Consider the following 17,476-nt stretch of genomic DNA (forward strand, 5'->3'; position numbering starts at 1 on the left):
TGAGCAGATAAACAACATCTAGTACATTTACTGTCAAATCATTATAAATGGAAAGCTTTGGTGCAGCTGCTTGTAAATTCAGGTAAACCAAGACTAGTAGGTATGAATGAATTATAGTAAATTAATTTCAGGTTAAGACTTTTTGGTGTTCTTATTGATTTTATATTTTCTTAATCATTTAAGGATTTTAACAATTTTCTTAGGTGTCCAATGTTTCTGTATCATACATTTTGTTTTATTTTTCCTTTTTTTTACTATTCTTTCGTTGCACTTTCCTGGCCTGTGACCAAAGTAAAGTAATTAAATCTTCAGAGGACCTCTGCAGCTGCTGATATGTATTTCTTCAGTTGTGTCAACTAATCGCACTATATCACCTGCCCTGCCATGCTTCACTACTGCTTCTACCTTCCTGATGAGTTATCCAAACTCCCTGCCCCACTGTTGCCAATTCTGAACATCTCTTTATTTAAAACACTGCAAGCATGTGCAGTTTCACATTTTAAACTCATTTAAATATAGCCATCATAACCACTGGGAAAAAACAACTTAACTTGTGTTTCCCTTGGCTCAAACACGGGAAATGCTTAGGAATAAAACCAATTTTGTGTCGAAAGAAACATATATTTTAAAAATAAAATAATAAAACAAGCATCTGTAACTGTAACTATGTCCATCTCTGTTGGCTTCCTATAAAATGCTTTAAATAAAAGAAAGAAAAATGCTGTGGGCCCTGGTGTATTCACGCTGACTGGGGACTGACACCCAGCCTATGAGCTACTGTCTCCATCACCTGCCACTTCATCACCTGAAGGACCTTTGGGCTGCACGGGGCTGGAAGTCAGGACCACTGGGTAAAATATGAACTTACACAAAAGGAACTTACCTGAACGTTAAACATGGCAATATGGTGGAATTCTCCACGCCCCCCTTGCTTAACAGGAACTGTCATAAAGAATTTATTGCCATCTTTAGAAAAAACTGGCTCCTCATTCTACAAAAACAACATAGAATCAAAATTCTGATTTTTTTTTCTTTAACACCACTCCATATAAGCTCTTATTACTATGAGTAAAACATAGAAATGTGCACAGTACTGAACAGAGACACTATTTATAGTACAAATGATTGACCTAGGTAAGCAGACAAATATTCCAACAGACCATTCAATTTCCTAATAATAAAATCTCCAAAATTTATCCAGACAGCTTTCCTCAAAAAGTAGCAAACTGAAACAGGAATTGCATTCCATGGGTCTTAATCAAGTAAGCATGATTTGGAGTTAACTGATGATACCTTAGTTCAATTCATATTAAAGGTAAAGATAAAGGTTTCCCCTTGACATGAAGTCCAGTCATGCCTGACTCTAGGGGGCGGTGCTCATCTCCGTTTCTTAGCAAGGGAGCCAGCATTTGTCCGCAGACAGTCTCCGTGGTCATATGGCTGGCATGACTAAACACCGAAGTGCACGGAATGCTGTTACCTGCCCACCGAAGTGGTACCTTTTCATCTACTTGCATTTGCATGCTTTCGAACTGCAAGGTTGGCAGGAGCTGGGACGGAGCAACGGGAACTCACCCCGTTGTGCAGATTCGAACTGGTGACCTTCAATCAACCAGCCCAGCAGCACAACGGTTTAATCCACTGCGCCACCTACATCCCTCAATTCATATTACACCTCTTCTAATATGCTCCTAGTTTAGATTAGAAATATGCTACTAGATTGCTTAGATTGTGGATCATTTACTATAATGAATTTTCCATATATGCTCTATAATAATGATCTGTAACTTTTGCCACCAAATATGATTACTAATTTTGACCAGAATCCTAGTGCTGGATTTCGGGAACTTGCTCTTAGACCAGTTCAACATAAATACACATACAGAAATAATTACACTACAGAGAGTCTTATGTTAACTTAATGATCAGCATGCTGGGTCTTTCAAGAAAAATACCCTATTTTCCCAACAGAAAGCTGTAAATGCTTTACATTTTTAATGATTATTTTTACAATGTTATACCAATTTGTTACAATACCTACTTTTGTATGTTTTCTTTTGGCTAACACCTTTTTAAAAACCAGTTTAATGGAAATCTTATATAACAAGACTGAATATCTATTTTTTCCAGATTAATTAAAACCAAAGGATCAGATAGCTCAGTAAATCTGACACTGGCTTTACGCATTTGTACTGGAATATCTGCCTGAGGTTCCTTGATATATGCTTGTGATACTACATTTCTTCTGCAATTATTTCATTTTATTTTTTTTTCCAATTAATGTCTAATTCTAATTGAGTCTATTTACCAAACTGGTTTAGTTTAAAATTTGAGCACATTTTGAAATTAATTTAACAGTCAACATATTAAAGATGTTTGTTTTCTATTCTGAATCAGTTAATAATTTTGTACCTGTTTAGAAAGCCATACTTCAGATGTAAATTCATATTTCTGAAAAAGAAAGACAGAAAAAAAGAAATTGTAATGTATATAGCTGTTATGGTAATTGAAAATTAATGAACTTTACTCTTTCTTACTATTTAGATGCCCATAAATAGGAGTAACAGCGGGTTGCATGTTGAACCTCCTAAAGCATATGCCATTGGACAGTCTTAGCGTATCATTTACTATGATCCAATTCCCAGTATAGTTTTTTTTTCTTGAATAGAAGAAAGGCCTTTTTACATAGTAGGAATTTTATATCTGCCATTTGTTTTTATGCAATGCTTTGATATGAACATCGTTTTTCAATAGTTAGCATTTCAATATTAGCATTAGCATTGTGCAAACCAGATGCACAATGGAATTGTACAAAAGCAGGACCCACTGTTTGTGGAAGGGAACTTTTGGGGCAGAAAGGAATAAGCAGTTCCACGGGTTCTCCATTGCACTTTCCCTCAAGCCTCTGCCATGCCATGTCCTTTAATGCCACTGGAGTGTAGTGCCATTGATATTTCTGTGCAGGCTAGAAGGAGACACAGCAAGCTAAATATTTTGTTTAGACATAAATATAGGGACTGGCACTGCTTTTCCCAAAATAAAGCATTCTAAGGCAGATACCTCAGAGCTGGAATCTGAACTAAGAGATGGGTCCAGAACTCTTGGCTGAAATGCCAAGGCCAGCATCTCTGAGGGAAGCCAGGGGACTGGTAAGAAACAGAACATGTCTGGTTCAGAGGAAAACATGATTGAACACACCAAATGGGAAGAGGAGATATAACTTGATCGGCCCTGGAACCAATGCCAGATCAAATTAACAGACTACAGTTATTCCTGCCAGCTGGCCCACAAGCTGCAGGAACCTTCTTGAGGGCGAAGTAGCTCTATTTGGGTGGGAAGTGGGGAGCGGGATTCCATTTGGAATCAACTTCTTGGCCTGAGTGTCATTTCCTCCATTAATGGGCTTCCTAATGTGATTGGTGTCTTTTGCTAAAGAGCTCTGCAATACTCCCTTTGTATCACAGATCCAGCCTGGCTGGCCCATTTTATCAGAAAAAAGCTGAAGCTAGAACTATCTTATCCTCCTCTGCTTGGAAGGAGAAAGGGTAGAGCAAAGACCAGCATTTGACAATGAAGTGAACCTACTCAAAAGTTATTTTCAGAAAGAATATTCTTGCAGCAGTTGTTAACATTGCTGAAATCCATGTTAATTTATGGTCAGCTATGGCTGCTTCTGATGCTTCTGCTTAGAAGACAGAGAGGAATTTATGGATCTTAGACTTGTTCAACACATACCCAGCTGCTCTTCCTCTAGGAGCACAAAACCCAACATGTAAGGCCTAATGAAACCATGATATAAGTAAATGTGTGTGTGTTGCACCAATTCAAGGCATCCATTGTTTCACGAGCACAATGACAGTAATTGTAAAGTATCATAGGGAGAACATAACCAAGAGATTGCATACCATGCTACAAGCACCAGTTGTCGTCTCACACACTGTAAGGATTGATAAGTCCTGAGGTCTGTTCAACCAGCGCACCACAGTCTTTGTATTGCTGACCCACTTCACCATCATTATATAATATTCTCTGAAGTAGAGCAGAAGGGTTTTTTTTAAAGAGCAGTTAAATTCTATTACCATTACTAAGAATAATGATAATTTTTTTAAAATAATAGTGTTGACTTATACAAATTTAACGTAAGAATTTATTTTGCTTTATATTTTACCAGAACAAGGAAAAACAAACTTTGGAACAACTGCACACACAGAACTGCTTTCAGTGCTATGAAGTTGCTAAAAAGAATGCCAAATGCCAAGGACATCCTGCAAAAATTATTTTCAAGAGTACCTAGTTGCTTCCATGGCTAAATAGAATAAAATAAAATAGAAAGACACTGTGCTTTCTAAAACCAGAAAAATGTTTTAGCTGAAAGAGGCCATACTACATGAAATATTTATCAATGACACAGATAATTCTCTCCTTTTACAAGCCCTGTAAGACTGCTGTAGTAAAGGTGTTACTTAGAAACATAGAAACAGAGCAAGTCAGAAGAGGCCTCCCAGGCCACCTAGTCTGACCCCCGGCTCCAGCCGGCTCCACTCACGACATGCTCACCATCTCTTACCTGTCAAGGCTACAAAGCTCACCATGCATTGTTCAGTACACTGCTCAACGCTGAGGATAGAATGCATTTAGCTGCTACAGTTCTGATCAGCAGTGTTTAAAATTACAAGCCACACAAGCCGGCCATCTCAAAAAGCAGTAATTAGGAAACAGTGGCTTAAGAGTTGTAGCTTCAATCACATTGACATTCAGACTGATGTCATTTAGGCTGCAACTCTACATACTTACCTGGCAGTAAGTACCTGACAGTAAGAACTGCAGTCCTATACATATCTCCTGAGAACTAACCTCTACCATCTTGCAAGAAGCTTGTCACTGCCTTTGTATTATAACTTAATATGTGCAGTCTTTCTTATGAATTCTGGATTTCTACAGAAGAGGTTATAAACATTATCTTACTGACCACTATGATAACTGCCTAGTAAAGTCAACAGAGACATGAAGCTTAACAAATAAAAGGGATTTGCATTACTCTGTAAGTACCATGTAAGCACAAATATAAAAGTTAATCTAAATTAACTTTCTAATTGCATTAGAACAGTTTTTCCTTTAAACATCATCATCATAATTTGGAAATGGGATGTATTCAGCACAGCACCAGTTGGCAATGTGCAAGCGTACATTTATTGTACCCTGCGTACAACAAAGTTCATGTATGTGGATTCTGCCAACAGTTTTGCAGACTGGCACCAAGCATAATAAAATACATTGAGAAGTGTTGTGTAATGGCTTGTCCACACTGAATCAGAGCTTTGGGTTTGAGGCTTATACAATGCTGAAAATGGGGTTCTGTACATGGTAGAATCTTTTGACTAGTAGAATGACAACATTGGGTAAAATTCTCATAAAATATATGATTGACAGTCATCTCCTCAATTATGTTTTGAGATAACATGTTATAATCATAGTACTTGAGAACTGAGGCTCAAAAGAAATGATTTGACCAGAGCTTCTTACTGAGTCTAGGGCTGAACTAAGGACTGAGCATGGTCTTTCATGTTTAACTTTAACAGTGCATAGGACAGTGGACTCGCAGATAGTTTTGACCTCGTGTCTAGACACTGTCATGTGAGATGTTATCACAAGATTAAGCCTAAACTGCAACCAAGTGCTGAATTGTCCAACTGTTACTCATACCTTTCCTTGTAGGTAATGCTAATGAAGATGCCCTTTAGCTTCCTAGTCAGTTTTATTATAGAAAAGCGCTAGGCGATGCATTAGCAACACAAGTTGTCATTCCTTCCCAGTTTTCTGACAGAAACTTTGCTAATCAGATGGCTACTGCTTTGTTTCATGGTCTTCTTCTTTTGACTTACAGAGCTGACACTGGGTCAGACAAACCCCAGCAGCACAAAGCAAGAAGACCATCTGAAATATCAATGTACGCTGTTGCAGAGTATGGGCATTTTTCAATGTACAGGCAATAAGGAGTCAAAACATTTCCTACTCCCCCTCTCTCCTTTCTTTGGTCTGGAATTGAGAAAGTGGGAAGAAACCAGATGCATTTTAAAGAAAATAGTGTTTCGATACATTTTTGATTTATGCTGCTGTGGCGCTCCAATTTTCTCTAACTAGGGCATTATGCTTTCATAGGTAAAATTAAAATTAAAATTGATTTTTCCAGGAATGCACATGCTTCTTCAGGCTTCTGTGATATGACAGCAGAATAGATTTTTAAAAACCATCTGCACTCAAAGGGAATACATGAAATGCATGCAGTGTTTAGGAAGACTGCAAAGTCACAGATTAAAAAATGAGGTTGCTGTCTGCTTAGATATACAGTGTTATTTCCTTCTGAATAGCCAATGTGATGGTGCCTATCATGTAAATACATCTGTCTGAAATGATGATAAGGGGCTACATTTGACTTATGGGAGAAAATTACTTGAACTGGTATTCAAACAGACAAGGCGGGCTGCTCACCAGCTACAACATGGCCATGGACTCAGTGCAGCCCATGAGGTGCTTGGCATGCCAGGCCAGGCCAGGCTAAACCTTCAAGAGGTGGATCAGCAAGTGAGTTGAGTCCATGTTTCTGGACTAGGATTACCATTTTCATTCCTACACAGTCAGTGCTTTGAACTGTAGGGAATGAAAATGGAAGTAATGGGAAGTCTATTAATATGTTTTTATAGTTCTGGGCCAAAGAAAGGTGCATTAGACCAGGACATTTTATACTCCTGGGCTGAAACATTGTCCATGAAGTACATCTTTGCTTAAAGGAAACCTGAACTATCCACGTTCCAGCATCTGTACAAGACTGGAGGTGTACAGTTCAGCTTAAAGTAATCGGCAGTTTGAGGCATGAAATATACATATAACTCTCTGTTTCCAAGTGAGAAAAGAAAATGTCCAACGTTAACTCAGTGCCTGTGGTAAACTGACATTGGCCAATGTATGGGGAGATCCTGGAGCAAACTATTAGATAGAATTCCTTTGTAGTTCTAATTTTTGCATAGACCTATTACCCATTTCAAGTCTTATAGTAAAAAGGTGGCTAATTTAAAACCAATGTAATCATCCTATTTTTCCTTCCAGCTCAGTTCTGCAGTAAATTTCTGCCATGTAGAACAATTTATACTGAAATCTATAAAACACTGTGGGAGGAAAAAAACCCAGTTCTAGTATTCTGACCAACAGCTTTGGCACTGGATGGGCATCAGTGGGGAACATCATACCATAATAAGGAGGTGACCACTGACAAAGTTCTCTCCTTTGTTGCCAGCCTCTGAGCATTTCTTGGAAGTGAAACTTGGAGGAAGGCCTTAAATGTGGACTGTGATGTTGTTCCATCAGGTATTGAAGTCACAAGCCACAATTTCAGAAAATGGGAAGGCAGACTTTGGTACAATACTAGCTCCATGTTTTCTCTGGAAACAGCACTGTGCCCACTGGCTTCTATTACAGGGCTTGACGGGCATGGTAAGCATCAACATTAGACATTTATTTACAATCACTCCTCAGATTAATATTTGGAAGTCAATGGTGAAGGTGCTGAATGCTGATAAATAACTACCAAGACAACCTAAATTCATCAGAAGACTTTTTTTAATAAGAAAAGTTCTAAGATGTTCCTTTTTAACCACCCCACCAAACCAAGAAAAAGTCACTTCACAAATTTTTCTCTATTTGTTTTATTATTCTGGTTATGAGGAGGATGCAAACATGGGGCCAAACTGCCAATGCTACTCATTACTTGCAGTGTCAATGAAATAAACAGACAAAGAACAACAAAACTGAGGAAAAAATAGCAAAGTTGTGCTACATCTCCTGCTAAGTATGAGCACTGTGTGTGTGTGTGTGTGTGTGTGTGTGAGAGAGAGAGAGAGAGAGAGAGAGAGAGAGAGAGGGAGAGAGAGAGAGGGAGAGAGATTTGGAGAATTTATCCTTTGCCTGAAGAAATATGTTCAAATGGTTCACCCAATTTCTCTGCCTGCAAACAGAATAGTGAATTTTGAGGCTGTGTCAAAAATTCCACGTTCCTTTTGTGTTACTTTTCCACGTTCCTTTTGCCTGTAAATATCCATTCCATGATGCTGAACCTGCATGCATTTGTTAAGCCATATATGAAGTTTATGCTGTCTTTGGTGTCAAGGCTGAAGCAAGACTCAGAATAACTGCCTGACTCCTAGTGGGATTCCTGTGGGCGCTAGAGCTATACTTTGGCTTCATCTGTGCCTTGAGTTCTGATTGTCTCTGTTTGGCTCAGTCCTGCTGAAAGACTTGGCTTTGCTACATAAGAGGTTTTAGCCAGTTCTGTTATTCTGCCTTGAAAGCATGGTTCTTGTGTTTTTATGCTGTTTGTTACTTAGAATATTCCCTCACTCTTTCCCTTTCTATAAACACATTTCCATTAAATAACTGGAAAATTTATACCAGTTAAGACTTGCTACTAAATTGGTACTAAATTCAGCACTTTCCTCTTGATTATTCCTACTGTGAAAGATCTCAGGCTCTTGCTTCATAAGCCTGTATCCTGATACTTGCTTGGCTCAGGCTAAGCCGGACATAAGGGGTGGTGACAGCCTGCCTTGCTGGGTTTGTGTCCAACTCGAGTAAACTTTGGATATTGCATAAACTGGAACACCCCCTTTCCTTTCTTAACATGCCTTTGATGCACTGTCCAGATTAAATATCAGGATCCAATTTGCTTACCTTGATTTAAAGCCATCTGGTGGCATGAGTTCCAATGTGTGCGTTGGTCCATATAGATTGACTACATATAACTTCACTGTTGGATTCATTTCACCTGCCTTTAGAAGGAATAAATTAAAATGTAATATGTATTTGTAAAGACTCAGAAGAGCCATGGCAGTACATGCAGCAAACTACATAAGACATGGGTCCAGAGTGGTCAATAGGTATTCACACTTGGTTCCATTTTTCTTGACTAGGATGTGGGAGAAACAATTCTGCTTAACTTCTCATTTTTTCACATATAAGTGCATTATTATTACAATTACTATTATTACTATTTGTCCACACCAAAATCCATATTTTTAATTTTTATGTACTGTTTTGGAAGCACAAATATTTTAAAAGAAATTATATGCAGAATAATCATTATTGGTGTTTTTTGTAACACACCCACCCAGCCACACACATGTGCATTTTGCATCTATATTTGTGCACCTGTGTTTGAAAAGCATGTATCATTGCTGTACTTTTTTTTGCGGGGGGGGGGGACTGCATGCTTCAGAGATGTATGGAGTTTAATGCTAAACTATATTTGGGTTCAGGTATGGGAAGTGCAAGTTCCCAAGTTTAGGTCTGAGAAGGGCAAATTGAAATGCAAACCCAACATCCATCTAAACTCTGGACGAAGTGTTGATAGTGCCCAACTCCATGCCCTTTGGTATAAGCCCACGAGTTACCATGAGTCATCTAATGCTGCAGCCCATATGAAGTAATATTATTATTATGCAATTATTATTATTATGTATTTATTGTATGTGTGTGTGTATGTATAGCATTTATTTTCCTCTTATGAAAAAAGCAAGGTGGGTTACCTAGCTCCATACTCCGGGTATTCTTTCTCTTTTTTGCAGTTTGTAGAAAACTGGTGTACACTAAAAGCATTCTCAAGGGGGAAAGCAGGCTTTCAAAAGGTGCAAAAAGTGCCTTCAAAAACTTCCTATGGGGATTTCCATCTGTTTGAAGGCCTGACATGCTTCTGCAAAAGGTGATTCTAGCAGATCAGGAATGGTTCAGGCTATGACTGGTATAACCCAACTGTGCTGCCCATTGAACAAACTGCTCAGTAACTGAGCAATTTCTCCACAGCCTTGCAGTTTTCTTGATCTCCTAAAATCTTCTTGGGTGGAGGAGAGGTTGGGAATTCTCCAGAACAGATTCTGGAGCTCATGGAAAAGAGATGTCTGGAAGTCCCTTTGTGCCAGGAGGCCTCTGCATGCTCAAAACAGGATTGCACTTATCTCTAAGATCCATCCAACTGGTAACATTAACTTGCATGTAATGTGAAGTTGCCCTCCTGGTTGTGCTCATCATGCCAGTCCATGTTTGTGCATGCCTCAGGCTCAGTCTAGCAGGCATCTGTGTTCCCCATCTGTCACCCCCTAGATACCTCTACAGTACATTTCCCCATGAGCTAGTCCCTTCTCTTCCATTTTTGAATGATTCCAAACTGAGTTGGAGAGAGTTGACTCATTATAGCAGAAACCTTAAACACTTGTCTGACTTTCTTCCTTTAAACTATGTAAGACACAGGAATACTTAACTCACTAGAAGGATGACATTTATGTACGACTCTCTAAACCTTAATTAAGCACATGCAGTCACAGAAGGGATTCCAGTTAACTATGAGCAAAGTTAAGCACTGACATCCATAGTAAGAAAACATATTCACTCAACTTTTTCTCTGAAATGAAAGTGTCAAAGGAATTTAATTTTGGCTGTATTATGCCACCTTTCTCATTCAAGTTTTTGTTTTCTACTAAAAATGACCATGAGGCTTGAGTATTATATGAAATAGTGTTATAAATACATATTTCATCACATTGTTTTATTTTATCAATTTCTTTTTCACAAATCAGTAAGCCAAGTTGCTTTTCGCTTTCTTTGAAAAACACTGAATAATAATTTTTATATGTTAAAAATCATTAAGAATCACTTATTTTGCTTCTTGAGATAAGCATTTTGACATGAAATCCTATATGTACTGCCTTGGTAATAATTCTGCTGAAAATAATGAGACTTACTTCTGAGTAGCTGTGTATAGCATTTCACTGTTGGAGTTATTACATACCATATATAAGTAAAAATTGTATATATAGGTCACTCACCTTTGGATATGGATACTGCTTTCCTCTGGGATACAAAAACCCAGTAAAACGAGGAATAACCATGTTTGGCACTAATGAGTCATTTATCATCAGAAATGCCAGCCTTTCTCCATCAGGTGACCACCAATGAGTAATGTGAGAATGAAGCAGTTCCTCTGAGGGGAAAAATGTCCTTAAAACCCATGAAATTAGCAACTGTAATAAGTAATCAGAATCAAAAATTCTAGTCCACTGGCAGTTAACAGAGTTGACAAGTCCCTTATCAGTAACTCTACTTCTGTTCGGAATCTCTCAGAAGCTCACTGGGAACACAGTGCTGCATATACAACCTGTTTCTCTTAGCAAACTTCCTAACTTATGCTGCTAAACAATAAAATAAAAAGTTAACAAACAAGGCTACATTTGTGCCAGTTAAAAACACAGCCATTTGAATGGCAGAAAAATAAAAATGTTACATAAGCCACTTGCTTTGAATGTTTAATACCATTAAAATATTGGGTAACAGATTTTTTGAGAAGATTATGGCAATCTGCTGGAAATGGCTAGCTCTCCTTTCATTTACCCAGGAAATACAAGCGGAGATATGTCAGGGTCGAATGGTAAATGTTAAATGGGACAGCCATTTGAAATATAGTTTTTTTTAAAACATTCATCAGTATTAACAGTCAAAACGCAGATTAGGAAAAAGATTCAACCTGTGCTGAATGGATTAAGCTTCCACTGAAGATTGAACATCATACTTAAGGTGTACTTTGGCACTCATTGTCAAACTCCTGGTACTCGCAAGGAGTATCTTTGCACAGTCATAACTACCGTGTTAATTGTCCCTATCCTAATGGCACCTGATCTAGCCCTGGCCACATATGGCTTAGTTATAGCCTGTTTGGACTACTGTGACACATTCTATATGGCGCTTCCTTCAAAGAGTTCAGTGACTTCAACTGATCCAAAATGGTGTGGCCAGACTATTGATCAGGACTGGTTACACTTACCGGTTACATGAGATCTTGGTTACAGCTGCTTTATTGGGTACCAGTCTGAATTTGGGAAAATGTCAAAGTGCTGCTTATGGTTGCAGATCTTGGGAGCGGGCTATCTGAAGGGGTCAGATCTTGATATCTTCAGGAGAGGCCCTACTTTCACTGCCTTTGATGGCATGCTTGGTAGTGATACTGCCCCCTCCCCCCACACACACCCCCAAACCGTTTTGGGTGGTTACTCCTGAACTGTGGAACTCCTGCCAAAGAAGCTAGATTTTTGCTGGCAGGCAAAACCCTTTATATTCAAGCAGGCATTTGTCATGTAAGCAGGTTTGGTAGGTTGGATGCTGTTTTAACTTTGTTACTGTCAAGTTCTTAGCTGCATTTTAAACCATTTGTTTTATTACAGCTATTATATGATTGTATTTGTAATGGCAAGCTGTAACAAACCAGAAATGTGATTTTATCTTGTGGGGAAAAAAGTATAAATTAATCAAATAAATAACCAATAACTACTATGAAGTTGCTGGTGTGATTATGTATCTCTCAACCTATATATTTACTAGTATTGCCTTTGAGTCTATCAAGGATAAGATTATATCTAATTGTCTTATACTAATTGAGATATAACGCAGAATTAAATGCTGTATTTGTATGAGTAGATCATAATAATATATAATTGCTGCATATATGCTGTGGCACTATCAAGACAAGACCAGGATCAGAAAACCAAACTGTAGTTGGCAGAGTGAGTAAGATAACTCCCAAACTCAGCAGGGCTGCTTATTATATTTTGAAGCAGTTGTCATAAAACCCCCTGCTATCTAAAGAGTATGGTTCTGGTAATCACCAAATCTGGGCCTCCTGCGTTTTCCTAAAGCTTCAGGAAAGAGGGCAGGGAGGGGGAGACTGGGGAGGCCTGGGAATATATGTTATCCTACTCCAGCCTACTTCCTTCCCATGTAGAGATCAGAGATCCCTCACTAGAGATCAGAGGCAATCTCTACTTCTCTGTCCTCTTATTTCCTGCGTTTTCACAGAAGACAAACTTTTGATATCCTGTCCACACTGGTCTCCCCCTGTCCCTGCCCACTGGAGCTTCCATCTTCCTGAGTTGCTGGGGTTTCTTTCCTGCTCTTGGAAAACCAGCAGGCATGGTTCTTTCATCCTGGCTGTGAGAAGATTTGTGGTTAGATTTGATTCCCCCTTCTAGTTCAGAGCCCCATCTCTGACCTTGAAATAGTTTTACAAGATGCCCTACAGTATCTGGAACACATCCTTGGGGAACATAGGATTGCTTTTTAATTCCACAGGGTGACATTTCATAACTGTACCACTGCTTGTACTACCTGTGAAAAACAGGCAGAATAAGTCTCAGCACTAGAAAAAGAAGGAAGAAACATTCCACTCTTTGTGTTCTTTTTCTATCCCTGCACAATTTTTTCAACATGGAGAAATAAAACAGGCAGGTTTTTAACAGTTTAAATGCCTGCTAATGAAAACTTTGCTTATTCCATGTGCATAGCTATGCTTTTGTTATAAGCACAAGCAATTTTGCAAGAAAACATTACATGTAAAAAGAACAATCAACAGCATTGTCCTAGAATGAATAGACTTTTCCTGGATAATGGTAGGGTCTCTGAATGCATAAGAAAGTTGCATCTGTTCAACTTACCTTCATATAACCAGTCAGCAATTCCATTAAATATAATTCCTTCTTTTCCAGAAGATGTCAGTCGCAAAGAGCTACTCTTTACGTCAGGCTGATAGTAGATGTTATTTTCAAAAATATAAATCTAAATTAGACAAGAAAGTACATATTTTGGGGAGTTGGTGTTAGGGTTTCTTCAGATAGCAAATAGTTTCACATTCAGTGACTGAAACACAGTTTCTGTGCATATCTTTTAATATATATATTTCGATTTACATAAAAGGAGTGTAAAGATATAATACATATCTACAGTCAAATGAACTATAAAGGAAAGCAAGGTTGCATCATATCCTATACCTGTCTTTGCAATATAAAATAATATATGCCTTGATTAATAATATAATGTGTTGATTATTATGGTACTTCCCTTCGTTTTACCTATTTCATTACTCCATTATATGCTTTTCCTCCACAGTCAAAGGTTGAACTGTTTGTTGCAGTTTCTAGGAAAATCATAGATTCTAGGTTGGAGCTGGGAGTAGGATTCCAACATAGCAGAATTGCCTTCTGCATGCAGAGAGGCTATTGCATAGTAGTTCCATTCTAGTTTCTTGGAAATCCCAAACTTTTGCCATTGCTTCCAGCTGAACATGGTTATATACTGATTACTGCAAACTTCATATCTATGCTGGGTCCCAGAGATGACACCACTAGATTATAAAGGGATGACCATATGAGTGGCACTGCCATGGCAGAAAGCAGCAGATCAGTGGCAGCGGGAAGAAGCCTGACACTGAAAATAGAACCACTGGGTAAAGAAGCTGTTGCTACTTCCATCTTAATGGTCTCCAAATGCTTTGGGCTGTTCATCAAAGCACATAGCATTGTTGGAAAACTAAGATCCAAGCTGCAACTGTGTTACTCAGAAAACAGGGATTGGGCTCTTTTCTGCCAAAATATAGCATTTAAGGTAGAAATCTTAGACTCTGAATGTGAACAATAAAAACAAGAAGAGAGGTTGAACTGTGTTACTGATATTTAATGTAATATGTAATATGTTCAAGAATAATGAACACCAAAACCAGCTAAGAGGCTGTTAAGAACCAATCTGTCTCTGGTTTGGAGAGAGACTTCATAGAACAAGGGCCAGAAGGAAAGGGATGTGAATTCATTTACTCGGTGGTTTGCCATTAAGGAAAAAGCAGGCTAATTAAGTATGTCCAGTGTTTTTGACATCTGGCATAAAAGCAACATGAAGCTCTCTGACAGTAGAGCTAGCACATTTTGGATGAGAAGAGAAAAAAGGGGGTTCAGTTTGGAATCCCATTCTGACATGGATAAGAGCTGATTCCCCCATTCAGAGAGATCTCACCTTAGTAGATGTGCTACAGAACCAGCCCTGACTGGCCAGCCTGACTCAATAAAGAACTATATTTAGAAGACTTTTGCCTTGACCTGCTGAAAGGAGAAAAGGTGAAAGACCTGCTCATGGCACAGACTTTTTTCCACAGCATAATGCCCTAAAATTGATGGTGAAGAAGAAGAGGAGGAGGAAATATGAAAGATGGCCAGTAGCATCAGTGGTGGATTATCTCTCTGTCCCTCTGTCCAGGATTGGCGCCCCATGCCAGTTGCCAGTGTCAGGCCTGCTGGGTACTGTACTGTTTACTAGAGATGCCAGAAGGACTCACTGAACTTGCTTCACATGCAATCCTAATCCAGCTTCCAGGCAACAGATGATGCGCAATGTATTAACACCTTCCAGCTCATATATTTCCAATGCAGCTGGGTAAATCGTTCTGAGGAGCTGTGCAGCAAAAACAGAGAAGGGTGAACCAATTAACTGGTCCCAGCATTTAGTGGGAAGGCAGGATGAAACTTAAATAACAAAGAACTTGTTCAATCACATAGAAAAGAAAAGACTATTTGGGTTAAATGTGTATAACATCCTTCTCTATAGATCCTGCTTGATGCTGTTTAATATGTTTGATGACATCAAGGTAATGAATGCACACACTGAAACAGTCCTCAAGACACTTCATTACATTATTTTTATTTTATATTATATTTTATCAAGATTAAAGCTGTCATTCGTAAGATATTTTATATTGGAGTTAACAAGCACTTTGTGACTAAATTTTCACTGCTGGGGTAGTAATTCCAGCAGAAAGAGACTAATAAAAGAGGTACTATTTATGCATTAATTTTAATCCCTAGAATGTTGGCATTCTACAATTTAAACTCAGCATATATGAATACAATGAGCATACAATAATGTATGGTAAAACTGCCCACTCTTAAAATTTAACTGTGAACATCAAAGTCCATAGTTATTCCAAATAACAAAAGACCTTGTGACACTTTTGGGAAAAAAATGAACGGAGCGATATTTTAAAGTTAAATGGGCTATTTCCAGACTATACATGTGAGGATAGGGATGTTTTTATTGATTTCTAAGTTACTCTAGAAGCCTTTCTACCAGAAGACCATGGTATTAATGTTTAAACAAACAAATCAATCAATAAAACATACAGCTGTGGAATAGTCATGAAAATGGCCTGATTTAGATTTAATACCAAGCCCTGGTTTGCTATTACAGCAATGATGTGGCACGAAGCCTGGTTTATATGATTGCCTTTGTCTCAATGGATAAGGGAAGGAGGTTTAAATCTATCACTTATGTAAACAGTGTGTTGATCAAACCACAGATTATTACCAATCTCAGACTTAAACAAAGGAAAGCATTATATTTGTCTACATGAGTGTATACCTGAAGATGGTGCTAAGTATTTACTCCCATAAACAAGAAATTATAAGAACTATCACTATTAAATCAAATACTTTTTAAAGAGACAAAAAAGGCAATTTAAAGCAATTCAGTATATTTTAAAAGATTTAGATCAATTCATATTTCTTAATTTGGAGAGAGGCTAAATATAAATGTTGATAAGTTCATCTGGACAATAAATATTCAGATCAGGATCATGGAATGTAAGACAAAACCTTGCACAGTTTTTTCTAACAAATGACCAAATAAAACTTTAACTAGCAAAGGCAAACTATAGCTAAAATGAGTGCTTAACGTGAACACTTGAGCTGCAATGCAGAGCCCTGGTTATGTTCAAGCTTCACATTCTAGTTTGTGAGAAAAACAAGCAAGGGCAATGTGCACGGGCATCTGCATATCCCAACAGTGCATATTTCAAACAATGTTTGTATCCAACAGCTCCTTGGTCATGGGGAGGCCATGGATCGCCACAAGGAGCTGTGAGCCTGCAGCTGGTCCCTGCCTATTAGACCATTAAGAACATAAGAGCATAAGAAAAGCCATGCTGGATCAGGCCAAGGGTCCATCGATCCAGCACTCCATTCACACGGTGGCAAGCCAGCTGTGCACAGGACTGTTCAAGCAGAATGGGTGCAAGCCTTCACCTGCCCCAACTCCTCAGCACCTGGTGTTTGCAGGCATGCCACCTGCTGACATTTATTTTCTAAATGCCAGGGTACACCCATTTAAAGCAATTAAAATTTGATAGAATGAAGAAGCAATTTTAGAAGGATAAAGTTACACATCTCTTGCTTGTAATTAATCATAATTAATTATTATGCTGGTCTATTTCATCTGCATTGTGTTTGCATTGCATTTGTTGTTATTACAGCTGAGATTCTTGTTAATAGTACATATGGAGTCATGAATTTAAGAATGTATATGTGAACTACTTTGGAATTTTATTACGTTCAGCATATACCGTATTAATAATAAATGAATGAATAGACTATCAAACAGTAAAACAGCAGCATTGTTTAAAATTCTAAAGGCTCAATCCAATTAAGATGCCCATAAATGGATCCCCTTGCAACCACAGTGATGTATCTGGCATGCTTCCTTCCATGCCAGCTGTGAGATGGCAAGGGCAGAGGCTCAGCTGTGAGGCCAGAGTGACTTTCAAACCTTGTGGCTGGGTCTTAATTTGCAG

The 17,476-nt window shown here is 38.3% G+C and overlaps 1 protein-coding gene across 3 annotated transcripts in view; it reads right to left on the reverse strand.

Annotated features, from left to right (window-relative positions):
- Nucleotides 1–17,476, reverse strand: part of DPP10 (dipeptidyl peptidase like 10) — a 223,470-nt gene that overhangs the window by 38,174 nt on the left and 167,820 nt on the right. For 2 of the 3 annotated variants that reach the window (XM_044438165.1, XM_044438163.1), the window contains 6 exons: nucleotides 13,524–13,644; nucleotides 10,869–11,023; nucleotides 8,722–8,819; nucleotides 3,906–4,029; nucleotides 2,413–2,451; nucleotides 884–991 (listed from right to left, as the gene is read on the reverse strand). In XM_044438165.1, the coding sequence (XP_044294100.1) occupies nucleotides 884–991; nucleotides 2,413–2,451; nucleotides 3,906–4,029; nucleotides 8,722–8,819; nucleotides 10,869–11,023; nucleotides 13,524–13,644 (645 nt within the window). The remainder of the gene's footprint in view (nucleotides 1–883; nucleotides 992–2,412; nucleotides 2,452–3,905; nucleotides 4,030–8,721; nucleotides 8,820–10,868; nucleotides 11,024–13,523; nucleotides 13,645–17,476) is intronic. The other variant, XM_044438164.1, reaches the window with a different exon arrangement.

The sequence above is a fragment of the Varanus komodoensis genome, unplaced genomic scaffold (assembly GCF_004798865.1).
Source record: "Varanus komodoensis strain SLA01 unplaced genomic scaffold, ASM479886v1 scaffold32, whole genome shotgun sequence".
NCBI classification, from domain to species: Eukaryota; Metazoa; Chordata; class Lepidosauria; order Squamata; family Varanidae; genus Varanus; species Varanus komodoensis.